This window comes from Miniopterus natalensis, chromosome 3, assembly GCF_054644295.1.
Source record: "Miniopterus natalensis isolate mMinNat1 chromosome 3, mMinNat1.hap1, whole genome shotgun sequence".
Classification (NCBI taxonomy): Eukaryota; Metazoa; Chordata; class Mammalia; order Chiroptera; family Miniopteridae; genus Miniopterus; species Miniopterus natalensis.
Window position 1 is genome coordinate 77,025,969 of NC_142083.1, and position 14,080 is coordinate 77,040,048.

The following is a 14,080-nucleotide window of genomic DNA, read 5'->3' on the forward strand; positions in this document are numbered from 1 at the left end:
CTCTCCCTGTTGATACCACAAACCAGAGCTCTGAGAGGGCAGTCATTTGCCCAAGGTCACTTAGGGAAAAACAGTGCCAGGATTGAAACCCAGGCCTGACACCCCCATGCTCTGTCCTGGGCACCAAATGGGAAGAAGAGCCAGGTCTGGGACCGGGGCTAAGGAGAAGAGGGGCCCAGGCACCCGGGATGAAGATGACAGTGCCTGCTCTGGCCTCAGGCCAAGGCTCCCAAGGAAGGGAAATTGAGTGAGGCCCCACCAGGCTCCTACCTGCCCAGCTCGGTCGTCATGGTGACCACAGCCTGGCCAGCCCATTGGCCCTGCTGGCTGGGAAGGGCCAGCCCTTGGCCAGGCTGGCGGAGAGGCGGGCGGCTTTCCCAGAAAAGGGAAAAGGTTTGGAAGGGAGAGCTGGAGAAAACGTTTTAAAAGGCGCTGGGTCCCGGGCAGCTGTGCCTAGTCTCTCCGCCCATTACCCGAGGTGTCAGAAAAGAGATTTCTCAGCCCCAGGGCCGCCAGAGCAAACACGCTCCCAGAACCGGAGGCCAGCTCAGTTCTGAAATTCTAATAATTCTGTTCCTGGCTCCCGGCCCTGGATAGAAGCCCCACAGGTTCTTCAAGTGGCAGGGCTGGAATGAGAGGGTGCTCAGCTCTGGACCCGCGGTCACCCCTCTGAGGCATCCAGAAGGGGGAGCTTTGTCAAAGTGGCAGAAACAGCTGGAGACCACGGCATTTGTGGCCTCTGACCCCATGGACCCCAAACACTGCCCTGGCATTCTGGGGGAAAGGGAAGGGCTATCTAGGCGCCATCCTCACCCCGGGCCAAGCCTTGGGGTGCCCGAGGTGCTGCTTTGGGGCTGCAGGGACGAGCTGCCAAGAGGCGGCGAGCTGGCTTTTCCCTGGAGGAAAAGTGGACCCATTCCAAGACTGAAATGGATTATCTCTGTCATTGCCCATCGTCCAAGGCCCTAAAAATAACTCTTGGAACTGAGGACGCTCCCTCGTAGAGGAGGTAACAGTGTCTCTCCACCCTCCTAGTCACGAACTTGGGCCACTCAGTTGCTGGGTGGGGCCTCCACCTCCCCAGGAGCCCCCTGTCCTGGCTGCAGGACTGCGGTTCCCTGTGCTATGTGGCCGTGCCCTCCACACAGAGCCTGTGTTTCTCAGGCTCCGCCTACCCTGCCTGCAGCACGGTCAAGAGTCCCAGGGTAGGGCCAGCGGGTTTAATCCTGGCTGTGTGACCTTGGGCCCCCAGGGTTTTAGTTTTCAAATGTGGGATGATGAAATCAGGATGTACTGGAGAAGATGCTGGGAGGATTAAATGAGATAATCTCCACCAAGCGCTTAGCTGAGTGCCTGGCACCCACCCAAGTGCTCATCAAAGGCCAGAGCCTTTCAGTTATGATGCCGATGGTGGCAGTTTTGCTGGTTCTGGATGGCAGTTGGGTAAAGTGTAACAAGAGTTTTAAACATGTTCAATTTCACTGTAAAGGAGCAGAGCTGACCCTTGAATGATACAGGCTTGAATGCGAGGGTCCACTCGTACGCCTTGTACCCCGAGCATGCCTTACAGAACTAAGAGGGAGGGAGGGTCCTGTGTGTGAGATGAAGCCACAGAGGCCCCAAGGCACTGAGTAACTCACCCAGAACAATCAGCAGTGAGTAGCTGGAACCTGGATCTTCCCACCTTAGCCCAGTGTGAAGCCAGGAGTTACCTCTCAACATCTTACTCTACCTTTCAGCCAGTCACAGCCCAGGGAGCATGTCCTGCCCCAACTGTTACAGATTCATCACTGATGCAGGCAAGGAGACTGAGATGGGTGGGGGCCAGCAAAGGGGTCCTGATTAGCACTGTGCACCGCTTTACTGCAAACCTAAGATGCTGCCCACTACTCAGAGGGACTGCTGCTCATATTATTTTGGGCCCCTGAGAGCATCTAGCATTGCACATAGTAAGTGCTCATTAAATATGTAAAAGATCAAATGACACACATGCACACAAACTCCTTCTGTTTGCCACATTGACACGTAGCATGCATTTGAGCCAAAAACCTCTAAAATTCCACATAAAATAGGGAGCTGTCTGGTTAATGTCACTGACAACTGTCCCACCCTCCCAGGAAAGGCTCAGCATTCTAAGTACATATGAACTGCACATAGCTGCTGCTTCTTAACTGAAAAAGGTGCCTGCTGATCATATTGCTAGCGAACAATAATTGAGGCACCTGGGCCAAGGAAGCCCCTTGGGTGAGAAGCAATTTTTGCAGAACTGGGGGACAGGGCACCATCCTACACACAGCATGGCACAACCAGCATCCCTCCCCGTCCCTAGGGGCAGCCAGGGCCCAAACTCCCTTCCTGAAGAAGAGTCTCTTATGAGAACACGCGCCCCCCCGCCCCCCCCCCCCCCCCCCCGGCCAGCTGAGGCCAGAGGGTGGAATTCGGGACTCCCACCCCAAATCCTGCCCTCTGAGGGCCTTCTCACACTGCCCCACCACACACTGGCCCACCTCCTTCTCAGTGGCCCCTGACCTTGGTCTGTTGGGAACCACCACAGCGTTTCTTGCTTCAAACGGTCCCCCGTCATTCAGGGACTCTGGGCATCTTAATGTCAATTTTTCCTCTTATAAACGGGTCTTTACTCTTTACCCTCAGGCCACAGGAATGATCCCAGGAGGTGATGCGTCTCTGCAGCAGGGAACAGGGGAGCCTTATTTTGTACTTTCCCCTGGAGCTCCGCAACAGGAGTGTCAGCGATACTACTTTAAACGTACATAACTTTTTCTCGGGCAGTAACAGCTATCCAGGCAGCCTGCTTTGCTAGCCCAGAAGGGAGACCCTTATACAGAAGTCACAGCTCCCTGAGGCTCTTGGAGTAGGAATGGTGTCTCTCAATTCCAGCGACATCTCCGGGGCCTAGCAAGATGCTGGCACATCCCAGGTGTTCAGTAAACATGCCTCCTGTAACCCTGGGGACTGGCTCAGAATAACCAGCCACTCCTCTGCAGGACATCTCCCTGGTTAGTGATAAATCCTGCACACATGGCCTTCCAGGGCCTGCAAAACCGGCTTGCCAGGTACTACGGCCTCTCTCTCTCCTTGCTCATGGTGTTCTCTCATTTGCTGCCTCAAGAGGTAGAGACTAAGTCTCATCTGGGAACGAGGGTTAGATAGAATATCTATTTCCAGAGAATAAATACTTTGGAGCGTTCAGATGCCCCGATTCTCAGCAGTTCTGCATCAAAGGCGTGATGAGTGCCCATATGAAGATGGAAACATGTTTGGGTTGCCCAAGCACACAGTGTTCATGTACCTGTGGCTCCTGCACTCAGAAAATGTCTGCTGAATAAATGAGTGCGTGGCTACATGGGTGCCTTTGACAATGAGGCAGGGCCTCCTGTGGGGCCTGCCCTATCCCTGCTCTGGCCACACAGATGCCCCCTTGCAGACAGGGAAGGACACTGTGTCCTTGAGAATGTGGGGGGCCAGGCCCACCCCCCACACTGGCTTGGTGCCCTGGAGCACCTGTGGGCAAGGATGACAGAGCATAGCTGGGAGGTCGCTTCCCCGGGGTTTCAGCGTCAATTGAGAACTGTAAAACAGTCAACTTCTGACCCATAAGCCATTTCTCAGACCCCATTTTAGGAATCAACCTGAAGAAGAACAAATGTTGCACATTTAAAGAGTTTATAAATGTATCACTGGGGAAAAATTAGAGCAACTTTAAGTTTAACCTTACGGGACTGGGCAAGGACTGTGGGGCTGCTGGCTGTGATATCACGGGAAACTTTAAGTTGTGATGTTATGTAAACATTGAGTGAAAGCATTTCTATATATAGTATGGTGGTAAGTAAATTAAAAAGAGACAACCAGTGCACAGAAAAAAGTTGGAAAGGAAACACTAAAAAGTTACTAGCTGTCTTTGGGGTGGGGCGGTTTCTTAAAAATGTCGGATCTGTTGTGTCCTTTGGACTGTTTTTTTAAAAAAATAAATATATCTTTATTGATTTCAGAGAGAGGAAAGGAGAGGGAGAGAGAGAGATAGAAACATCAATGATGAGAGAGTCACTGATTGGCTGCTTCCTGCACATCCCTGACTGGGGATCGAGCCCGAAACCTGGTACGTGCCCCGACCGGGAATCGAACCCCGATCACCTGGATCCTAGGTCGATGCTCAACCGCTGAGCCACGCCTGGCTGGGCTGTACTGTTTTGAAGCATGTGGTTCAGATACCAGCTCTGGGGGAGCCCAGCTCCGAGCTGCTTGTACGCCTGGGAGCATGGCTTCCCCTTTCTGTCCTTGGCTCCTCGTGGACACACCACCTCCCCGTAAACTAACGTATACTGGTCAGCATGAGTGAATGTTCACCGTTACCTTAGAGCAGCACAAACATAAAAAGCTGTAATAAGAGAACTGCAAGGACATGGGGAGAGGGGAGAACAACTGCTGACAGTAACAGAGCTTCCCTCTGGGGTGAAGAAAATGTCTGGAATCAGAGTGGTGATGGCTGCACAGCCGTGTACTTCTCAACGGTGAATCCCATGGTACGTGCATTGTGTCTCAATTTAACAAACAGAAAAAAGGTAAAGGGAAATCATGAAGGGTGGTAACTGGGGCTCACTCCAACGAGAACAAGGACTGAGGACAATTTAAAGCACCTCACTCAAGTAGATGCTCAGTGAAACGTGTCTCTTCCTTCTTGGCTGTTTAGCTCCCGGCTGTGCCTCACTGACCCTGTTAGCTCTGGCACCTTCCTGGGGCCATCTCAGGAGCAGAGAGAGGGAGGGGCCGTCAGCCAAGACACAGGGAGAGAAGACTCTCTGCTGACTTTCTAAGCCACCAATGGCCGGGGGCGGAGGGAGGGGGCGCAGAAGGAAGGAGGCAGGCAGCCAGCACTGACCACAGGGCACAGTCCAGTCAAACCCCCACGAGAGGAGCACTCACCCAGGAAGCCCTCCTCATCGACAATGATGGTGTAATCCTCTGGTGTCTCGGTCAGACTGAAGAACTTGCACCTGGGTGGATGGACAAACAAAGGATATCGTATTAGTTCTGCATTAGTCCTACACTGTGGTGACCCAGATGACTTGGTTTACCCAGAGCTCGGACTCCAGGCTGGTGGTGACCTCCAGTGAGCTGCTTATTTCTCTCTGCACTCTCCCCAGTTCTGACTCAGGAGGTCTCAGAGGGGCCTAGAGATGTTGATTGCACACCCCAATCTTTGGGGACCCCTGAATCGGTGAGCCTCTAAGATCCTGCATTAGGCCCATGGATTTCATATCCCACTTTTTCAGGGAGGAAGTGGCTGAAGGGCAGCTCTGGCCAGGGTCATGCAAATGAACTTTTTTCCATGGGCTCCCCATGTTCTGACCTCTAAGCCTCTGTCACTGTCCCTCTATCCCCACTGTCCTGGCCCCTTCCTCACCAACTAGAGAGTTCCCACTGTCATTTAAGTCCTAATTCACATCACCTAAATGACAGCCCAGCCTTCAGGGTACTTTTCTTCCCTGCACGAGAGGGGTGTGGTTATCTGTGCCGGTTTTGGGACAAAGAACCCTGAACTGCCACATGTTGCCTTTGGTAATACTGCTTAGCCTGGGGTGTATCCTGCTTGTCCCTGTCCCTCCTAAAAGACCATCAATTTCCCAAGGCCAGGAACTAGCAATCACTCTGTCTCTCTTTATCTCATTCCTGCTGGTCTCGGCCCTAAGCACGCTCTTGGTGCCTGGCAGACACGCTGGGCTCCATGTCCAGGCTTTCCATCATGGGGCGGGGGGGTGTGTGTGTGTGTGTGTGTCTCCACCCCTCAATGCCTGTCTCTGTCCCCATCAGGCAGAATGGCCCCCAGAACAGTCCGGGTGCAGCTGCAGGGAGAGATGGTGTGCGAGCAGCAGCATGCAGGAAACGTGGTCACTTATCTGGCATCGCTGCTCTCGAGCGTGAGGCCCGGCACGGGCTCCGTGCCCAGTGCGTAAAACCCATCCACCACGGGAGCCGTGCAGAAAGAGGCCCGGCGAGCAGCCCCGGCAAGGGCCCGAATATCACTTCTACAACGATTAAAATGGGAAAGGAATCTGAAGGGGATGCAGCACTGCAGGGGGCTGGGGGGCCAGCTGGAGTGTCCACGGATCTCTCTCCTCCCGGTCCTTTTCTCCTGTCCGTAGCCCCCGGACACTGAAGCTTTATCAACACAACCTCTGCAACACCCTTTTACTCTATTCTTCAATTTTTTCACAAGGAATGAAAGCAACTGGAACTGGTGGAATGCAAAATGATACCGCCATTTGGAAAACAGTTTGGCAGTTTCTTAGAACGTTAAACACACACCGATCACACAAACCAGCAATCCCACTCCTGGGTACTGGCTCAGAATGGAAACCTCTGCACACGTAAAGACCTGCATGCAAAGGTTTGCAGCCTCTTTCTGTGATCACCCCAAACTGGAAACAGCCCCAGTGTCCTCCCTTCAGCTAGAGAACGGGATGACCGGCGGCATATCCAATGGGGCCCTCGGCCGTAAAAAGAACGAATTACCGATTCGTGTTAAATGTGGATGAATCTCAAAGGCATTTTGCTAAGTTCAAGCCAGACTTAAAAGGCTGCAATACTATATGACTCCATTTACGTGACATCTGGAAGAAGCAAAACTGTAAGGTCAGAGAGCAGATTTGTGGTTGTCAGAGGTTGGACTGGGGTTGACTTTAGAGGGGTACCCGGGAACTCGGGGGTGGTGGTGTTACAGGATCACGTGTTTGTCAAAACTGAAAAAACTGTACCCTAAAGGGTGAATTTTACTGCACATAAATTATACCTCAGTGAACCTGACTTGAAAGGAAAGGCTTGTGCAAGCATCGTAAACAAGGTGCCATTTACTCTCTTCCCCTCTGACATTCTGCTCAACCAACAGCACACACTCTTCCACTTCCCTCCAGCTCTTTGGTTTTCAAATGACATCTCTGCCCCTGCCTGTCCCACATCCAATTTGCAAGTACTGCCTGGACAAATGAAATCTATAATTGCTTGGGACAACAGCAAATTATCACCTTAGTAAGTGGCAATCACTGGTCTGGCCTAGCTCCTTCTTGGGGACGCCTGTGCACTCAGGGGCCGTGGAAGCCCCCCCTCCTCACTGGCCTGCTATGAGCAGGTACTCGCTGGGGGGGGTGTGGCCACCCAGCGTCTGACAGAGCCCTGTGAAGGCAAAGAGATGTGGCATTTGCTCCCAATGCCTTCTTGGCTGTGAGGGTCACTCCAGAAATAGACCATATAAATCATCCTGGAGGCACAAACACCAGCAGAAGGCAACACCGGCCTTGTTGCTGATGTGACCGTCTCACCCTTCAAGATCCAGTTTAAGCATCTTCTTTTGTGATCGGCACCAGCCACCTCCTCTCCCTCACCTCCTGTCAAGGGCTGGGCCCTCCCTTGACAACCTCATAGTCTTACGCTGTGCTCACAGGAAGAGGTTAAGGTCACTGTGGGCTGCTGGGCTGGTGGTACATCACGACTCCAGGGGACAGTTCATTCATCTCACGGTGTATGTGAAGTTGCCCTTAGAGCTGGGCAGTGCACAAAGTGAGCAACTGCATTATGATGGGTTCCTGCCACAGCCCGTTGCGAATGTTTGCTTCCCCAGCCGACCATAAATTCCTACAGGCAAGGACTGTGGGTACTCGGCGCACACACCTGGGGTGAACACTGGCTGGGCGCGGAATCAACGCTTGTTGTCTGATGAACAAAAGAGTGGACTACAGCCACATACCTACCTCCAGGGTGAGAGAAGCCCTAATCGGAACAAGCCCTGCTTGCCCTGGTGTGGCACTGCCCTGCCTTACCCCTCCTCTGGGAGGCACTGAAGTCTCTAGTCCCAGCTCTGTGCTTGCTAATGAGTCATGGCTAAATCCACAACCCAGATGCCAGGCTCCTGCTGTTTGTGGCCTCTCTGTACTTGGTCTACCAGGAGCTGCAAAGAGGGCCAAAACCCAGCAATTAGCCAGCCTGTTAGGAAACCTGAGGAGATCTGCTTGCCCTCTAGATGCCCTCATGGTACTTAGGAACAGGATGAAACAACAGCAGAGAGAGGAGCCTGGGAGAGAGAGGAGAGGACCTCAGTCCTGGAGTCAAGAGGTCTGGATTACAGTCCCAACCTGGCACGAGGGGTGGTGAGCTCTGGGCTCCTTCATTCCTCTGTACAATAAGTGGCAGATTCAAGGTGGACTAGTTCCCATCCAGTTCCAGCTTGGGCAGTGCATGGGCGACCTGGAACCCTGCCAGCTCCATAGCAGGGTGAACCTCAAGGGGCCTGGCCAATAAGGCACGGAGACACGATTCCAGAACCACTGAGTGTCTGGAAAATGCCTTTCAAGGGGAGGGAAAACCCCCAACAAGCTCCAACCAGAACCCAAGACAGATCTGCTGCCTAGTGAGCTGGGCAGATGCTGTTACAGCTCTGGGGAGAGGGCTCATTCATTTCAGTCTCTGTGGAGAGTGCTCATAGAGTTGTGCAGTACACAACCTGAGCAGCGGTGGGTCATGGTTACTTGGCAGGTCCTGCAGGAGCAGTCGGGTAGATAGGATACAAAACTCTAGAGCTCTGACCAGTGAAGGAGGAAGACTGGGGAACAGCAGCTCTGGGGAGAACCCTGGCTCGTTGTGGTTCAGGACACACCCCAAGGTTCATACAAGTCCCCTGTGTAGGGGGTGCCAATGCATCTCTGGGCTTTGTGAACAGAGCATGGGTATTGTATGAGGGCAGGCCACACCAGGAAGCCTCATGGCCTACACGGAGCATGCCCAGAGGAGCTGAGGGGACTCTAGACTGTGCCACTTTGGCCTGGAGAAAAGATTCCAGCCCCCACCTTAAAATCTCTATGGCTATTGTGGACTATGGGATGGAAGCAATGTTGCTGCTTACGGCTGTGTGACCTTAGGCAAGTTACTTAACCTCTCTGTGCCCCATTGTCCTCCTGTGTACAATGGGAATAACAACAGTATCTACCTACTTCACAGGGTTGTTGTTGAAGAATAAATGAATACCCAGTATGACTATGGTAAGCACTCAACGTTGGCTATTTCTTCTTCTTGGTGGGCAGACAGAGCTAAGGGGAGGCACTGGGGAGGCCAGCTTGCGTCCCAAGTAAAGGAAAGCTCTAAAGCTAGCAGACGACAGAGAGCAATGGGCTGGCTTGGGAGGCAGTGTGTTGTCAGTTCTCTACGGGGCTGAGCCCCAGGCAGACAGGCTCAGGGGTGATGCTGCCTCGATGAGGGGGATGGATTAAGCCGAGTCTCCGAGTTCTTGAAACACCTGGTTTCTGCACACTGACCCCAAGCTTTGGCCAAAAAGTCTCCATTCACCTCCCCAGTAGCTCAGCTCCCACCAGGTAGCCAGTGAAGGAATGATGATTTATGACAGAAGAGACTGACCCAGCCTGACATTGCCAGGGAATCTGTGTTGGAACCAAACCTGCAGCCCTGGGCCTGACCCTGCTCCTGCTCCCTGACACACCACACTGAGGCCTCAGCAATCTTCAGATATTCGGCATGTCTGAGAGCAGGGACCATCCAGATCCGGGCACCAGGGGTGTGGCCTGAACAGATCACCACTGGGTGGAAGCTCCTATCAGCATCCATCCCGCCTTCTCCATTCACCCACTGGCTATGCTCACTTCTGCTTGGTTCTGAGACACCACAAAGACCCCTTACAAAGTCAGGGCTCAGCAAAGGCTGCCCGTATGCGAAATCTCGTGCAGGACCCAGGTGTCTGGGAAGTGGGAGCTAGCTTTGTGGGGCTGGGGCCTGCTTCCTGCAGGGTCGCAATGTCCTGTGCCAGCCAGGCCCTGTTGAGGTCACCTGCCAGCTCCTCACAGAACAAGGCCAGAGCTTTGCAGTCACAGCCTGACCAGCCGGGCTTTGAAATGAACCCACAGCCTTCACATGAGACCTGCAAACAGGACCGGGAACAGGCTCCCAGCACGTTCCAGGCACCTGTTTACAAACAGTTCGCGGTTTTTTGTTCAAATAGGGCCTCTGAATGCCCATGAGCCCGTTTTGAATTTCAGCACCAGCCTGGAAAGCCAGGAGTGTTTCTCGCGAAGTGCAGCCCATTCAGTCTGGAACCAGGGAGGTTTTGCCACTTCCTCCTCTGCAAGACGTCACAGCAAGGATAGGAGGGGCTGAGGTCTTCCCCACTTCCGAAGACCACCCGCCCTGTGCCGCTGGCCCCGCTGCCGCTTTTCTGCGGTGCGGCACAGGAGCCCTTTACTATACACGGCAAGTGACAGGAGTGCTTTGGGCCTCCTAAGAGTGCTGGCCTCACTCGTTCATGGCTTTTCCTCCCAAATGATGGTGTGCGTCAGCCTTTGTTCTCTTAACCAGTGGCAGCGTTTTCATCTGCTTCTCCTGGGTCCTCAATAGGTCTCTCGTGTTATTTACATTTCATTTCTACTGTCTTTAACAACTAAGGCGACCATTTCAGGTTGTAGTTAGAAAGAAAGCCCTGACTGGTTCTGTGATTTGAAGGGGAATCCTTAAGAGGAGGTTCTTTTTCATTAAAACAGAAAAGAAATCTGCTTATGTCACGGGTGGCCAGGGGAGTCACTGTGGGCAACATCTCCTGCAAATTCTAGGGGGACTTGCACCGGCAGGACTGCCTGGGTAGGGCAGAAGGGACTAGTAGGGCCTGGATAAAGCCCCTGAGACTCAGGCAACAGCCGAAAGCAGTGGCTAGATCATTCAGCCATTCAACAAACTAGTCAGACACTGCTTCAGGTGCTGGGGACACGCCTTAAATAAGACAATTGGAGTTTATATGTGGTGGTGGGGGGTCAATAAAATAGCGGGTCAGATGACGGTGTGTACTGCAGAGCAAGTAAAAAAGCGCAGGGTGGGGCAGGGGCTGGCAGAACAGGGGTTTACAATTTAAAAACGGAGCAGGAAGTGGTTGCCAGGGGCTGGGGGAGGGGGAGACCGGGAGCGATTGTTTAATGGATACAATTTCAGTTTGGGAAGATGAAAAAGTTCTGGAGACGGGTGGTGGTGATGGACGCACAACGTGAATGTGCTCAGTGCCACTGTGTACACTGAAAAATGGTTAAGATGGTAAATTTGTGGTAAGTATATCTGGCTACAAAAAAAAAAAAAAAAAAGTTGAGCATGGAAGGGAAGGTCCCCGTAAGACCTGGAAGAGGTGGAAGAGGGGGCACGTTGCTGTCCCAGGGAGGCCAGAGCGAGGAGACCGTGCAAAGCCCTGAGGTGGGCAAATGCCAGGAGCGACAGAGGCCAGAGTGGCTGAGTGGTGGGGGCAGGGAAATGACAGACAATGACATCAGAGGTAACGGGGGTGGGATGGTGCCTTGTGGCCACTGTGAGGACTGAGTGAGGGCCGGGAGACCAGCGAGGAGACTATTCTTCAAGGAGCTGGCAAGTGCTGATGGTGGTTTGGACCAGGCTGCCGGTGGTAGGCGTGGGTCCGTTTGTGGCCAGGAAATAATATTCAACAAATTGGGGGGGAAACGTGAGGCCAAGGCAGGGGATGACTGTCTTCCACGGCCAGCGCTGTGGTTGGAGGCACCAGGAAGGAGGTCAGCAGGCAGAGGCGGGGCTCTGCATAGGCAGAACTGACTGACCTTTAAATCTGGCCCCGCTGCTATAGTCCTCTCCTCTGTGGAGACCTGGGGCAGGTAAGAAACCTGGGGCTGTAGGGCTGCCCCTGCCCTGCCCTAAGGCCTAAAAAGCACAGGGCTCTGGAGAACTGTTCCAGGGGCCTCGGCCAGCCGGGCAGGGTCGGAAGGGTCATGCCAGGGTAGGAATAGTCTGGGAAAGGCCAGCCTCTTGCTTTGTGAGCACATACCTAGGTGAAGGGCACATATGAGGCAAGGGCTAGTGGTTTCCTTTCTTCCTTGTGGGGACTAAGAAGGAAAAGGCCCGAGTGTGGATCTTGGCTTTACAACCTACCTGAGATGAGGCTGGAACAACTTACTGGTCCTCAAGTTGCCCCAGGTTCCTTACCTGTGAAAGAGGTTTGGAAATACTTCCCCTGCAGTCTAGGATTTAAGGAGGTACTGAACATACATGGGCGTGCTCGAGAATGCGTAAGTGTGGTCATTCGATGCAGCTGAGTGGAGCAGCTGGCCTGGGAATGAGGGGGAACTGGACGTCCCTGGCAGCGCTTCTGCCCGGAGTGCTCAGGCCCTGCAGACAGGAGCACACCTTCTGCTTGTGGGCTCTTGGCTGTGTTCAGTGATCTCTGCCTGGTTTCACATCTCTCCATTCCTGTGGCCCCCACCCCATCCCCTACCAGAAGTACAGCCAGTCTCATGAGGGACAGAGGAGCCCGGTGCAGCTTTTGTCCCAGTGCATTCTTGTACCCATCAGTCTGTCCCCAGAAAGGGGAATATTCAGGGTGGTGCTGAGATGATTCACTTCTGGTTTGTCTTCACTGCTCCTGGAAGGTGGGGCTGAGTCTTTCTCATCTAGGCCCCCTGTGCCCAGCACCTGACTCGACACAGGCTCTGTGCACAATCGGCTCCGAGTGAATGTGTAGTATCGTTAATTAGTGTTTTCCGGGCAGGAACACTGGTGCTCAGTTAGGTTAAGGCAGTGACTGCCTCGGGTCCACTAGGCTGTGCAATCTCTAAGGACAGGGCACCTGAAGGCATGTTCCCTATGACTCAGCTCTTCTCAGTGAGGATTTCACCTTCTTACATGTGTGTAATGGGGGACACAGAGACGAGCATTTATAAGAGCCTGTTCCCAGTAACAAAAACCTGGCTACACCCCAGACGCCCATCACTGGAACAGGAGGGGAACAATGACAGAAGAATATTACCCAACGGTCAAAATGAACAATTTACAATGACTTGCAAAATATAAAAGAATCTCAGCAACGTAATAGTAGACAGAAAAGTCCCCAAATATTAAATACAGCATGGCACTTTTTTTAGAATTAAAAGCAGTTTAAAAAAAAACCAAAAAAAAAAACCCAAACCAACAAACCACCATTAAGACTCCATGTAGTTGCAATATAACTACATGAAAAGGAAACAGAGGAATGAAGAACACAGGTTCACTGGGTGTGGGTGGGGGACCCGGGAGACCTCTGGTTAAATGTAGAGTATTGTCTAGATCCTATTTCTGTTCTGGTTTAACACGAGCTGATTACATTATTAACACTGATTAGTTAAATGAATAAGGCGGGCCCTGCAAGGATGCTGGATGGGTAAGGGTCATGAACCTGAGCTGAGGTCCCCTGAGGCAAAGGAGAGACTGTTCTCTGGGTACCTGGATCAGGTAGAAGTTTAGGCAGCAGGCGAATGGGCCTGGGGTCCAGCAGAAGGGTGTGGAGGGCCCAGCCACAGAACTGGAGCTGGGGCAGGCTGCTGGTCAAAAACAGGTGTAGGAAACTCAGCAAAAGAGGTGCCAGAGGTGGCGGCCTGATGGGTCCAGGTGCCACAATCAGGCAAGGGTCCCAGGATGAATTGGCAGGACTGGTCCCAAGGCTACAATCCCCACCATTTGGGTCATTCAATTTGACTGTGGCCAGCTGCACAGACGTTATCTTCAACTTGGTCCTCACAGCCCAGCCCCTACCTGACCCTCTGAAGGTGCTGTGGTTATGGTTAATGTTTGGCAAAAGGCACTGCTCTGGAGTCAGGGGGCTTGGGTTGGAGCCCCGGTGATGGTATCAGCTCTGTGGCTTCAGACATTTACATGGCCCTGAGCCAGTTTCCCCGACCCTGAAGAGGGGCATAACCCCAGGGATCGCTGGGCCAGGGGAGAGGTCTTTTATCTTTGTAGATAAAAGCACCAGGCCTACACAGATGCTCCAACACCACCAGTTTTTTCCTTCCTTTCAGATAATGGCACTGAAGTTCCCCTGGTTTTCTCCTGACATAACTGGAAGCTTATTCCACGTCCCGTTCTGCATACTATGCTGAGGACACATGCACAACCTCTTATCCTTCCGAGGAGGCAAACAGCTTTTTGTCAGCACACTGAAAATAATCTAAAGCAGTCTGTAGTCCTTGTCACCCCTGCCACCCCCCCAAGTCCCTGACACTATTAATCGGGAACTGACAGTCTCTAG

At 52.8% G+C, this 14,080-nt stretch overlaps 1 protein-coding gene across 1 annotated transcript in view; it reads right to left on the reverse strand.

Moving 5' to 3' along the window:
• The window catches only part of CASTOR2 (cytosolic arginine sensor for mTORC1 subunit 2), a 45,947-nt gene that overhangs the window by 11,964 nt on the left and 19,903 nt on the right, over positions 1-14,080 (reverse strand). Inside the window, exon 2 of the mRNA XM_087815612.1 lies at positions 4,942-5,012. Within this exon, the coding sequence (XP_087671738.1) occupies positions 4,942-5,012 (71 nt within the window). The remainder of the gene's footprint in view (positions 1-4,941; positions 5,013-14,080) is intronic.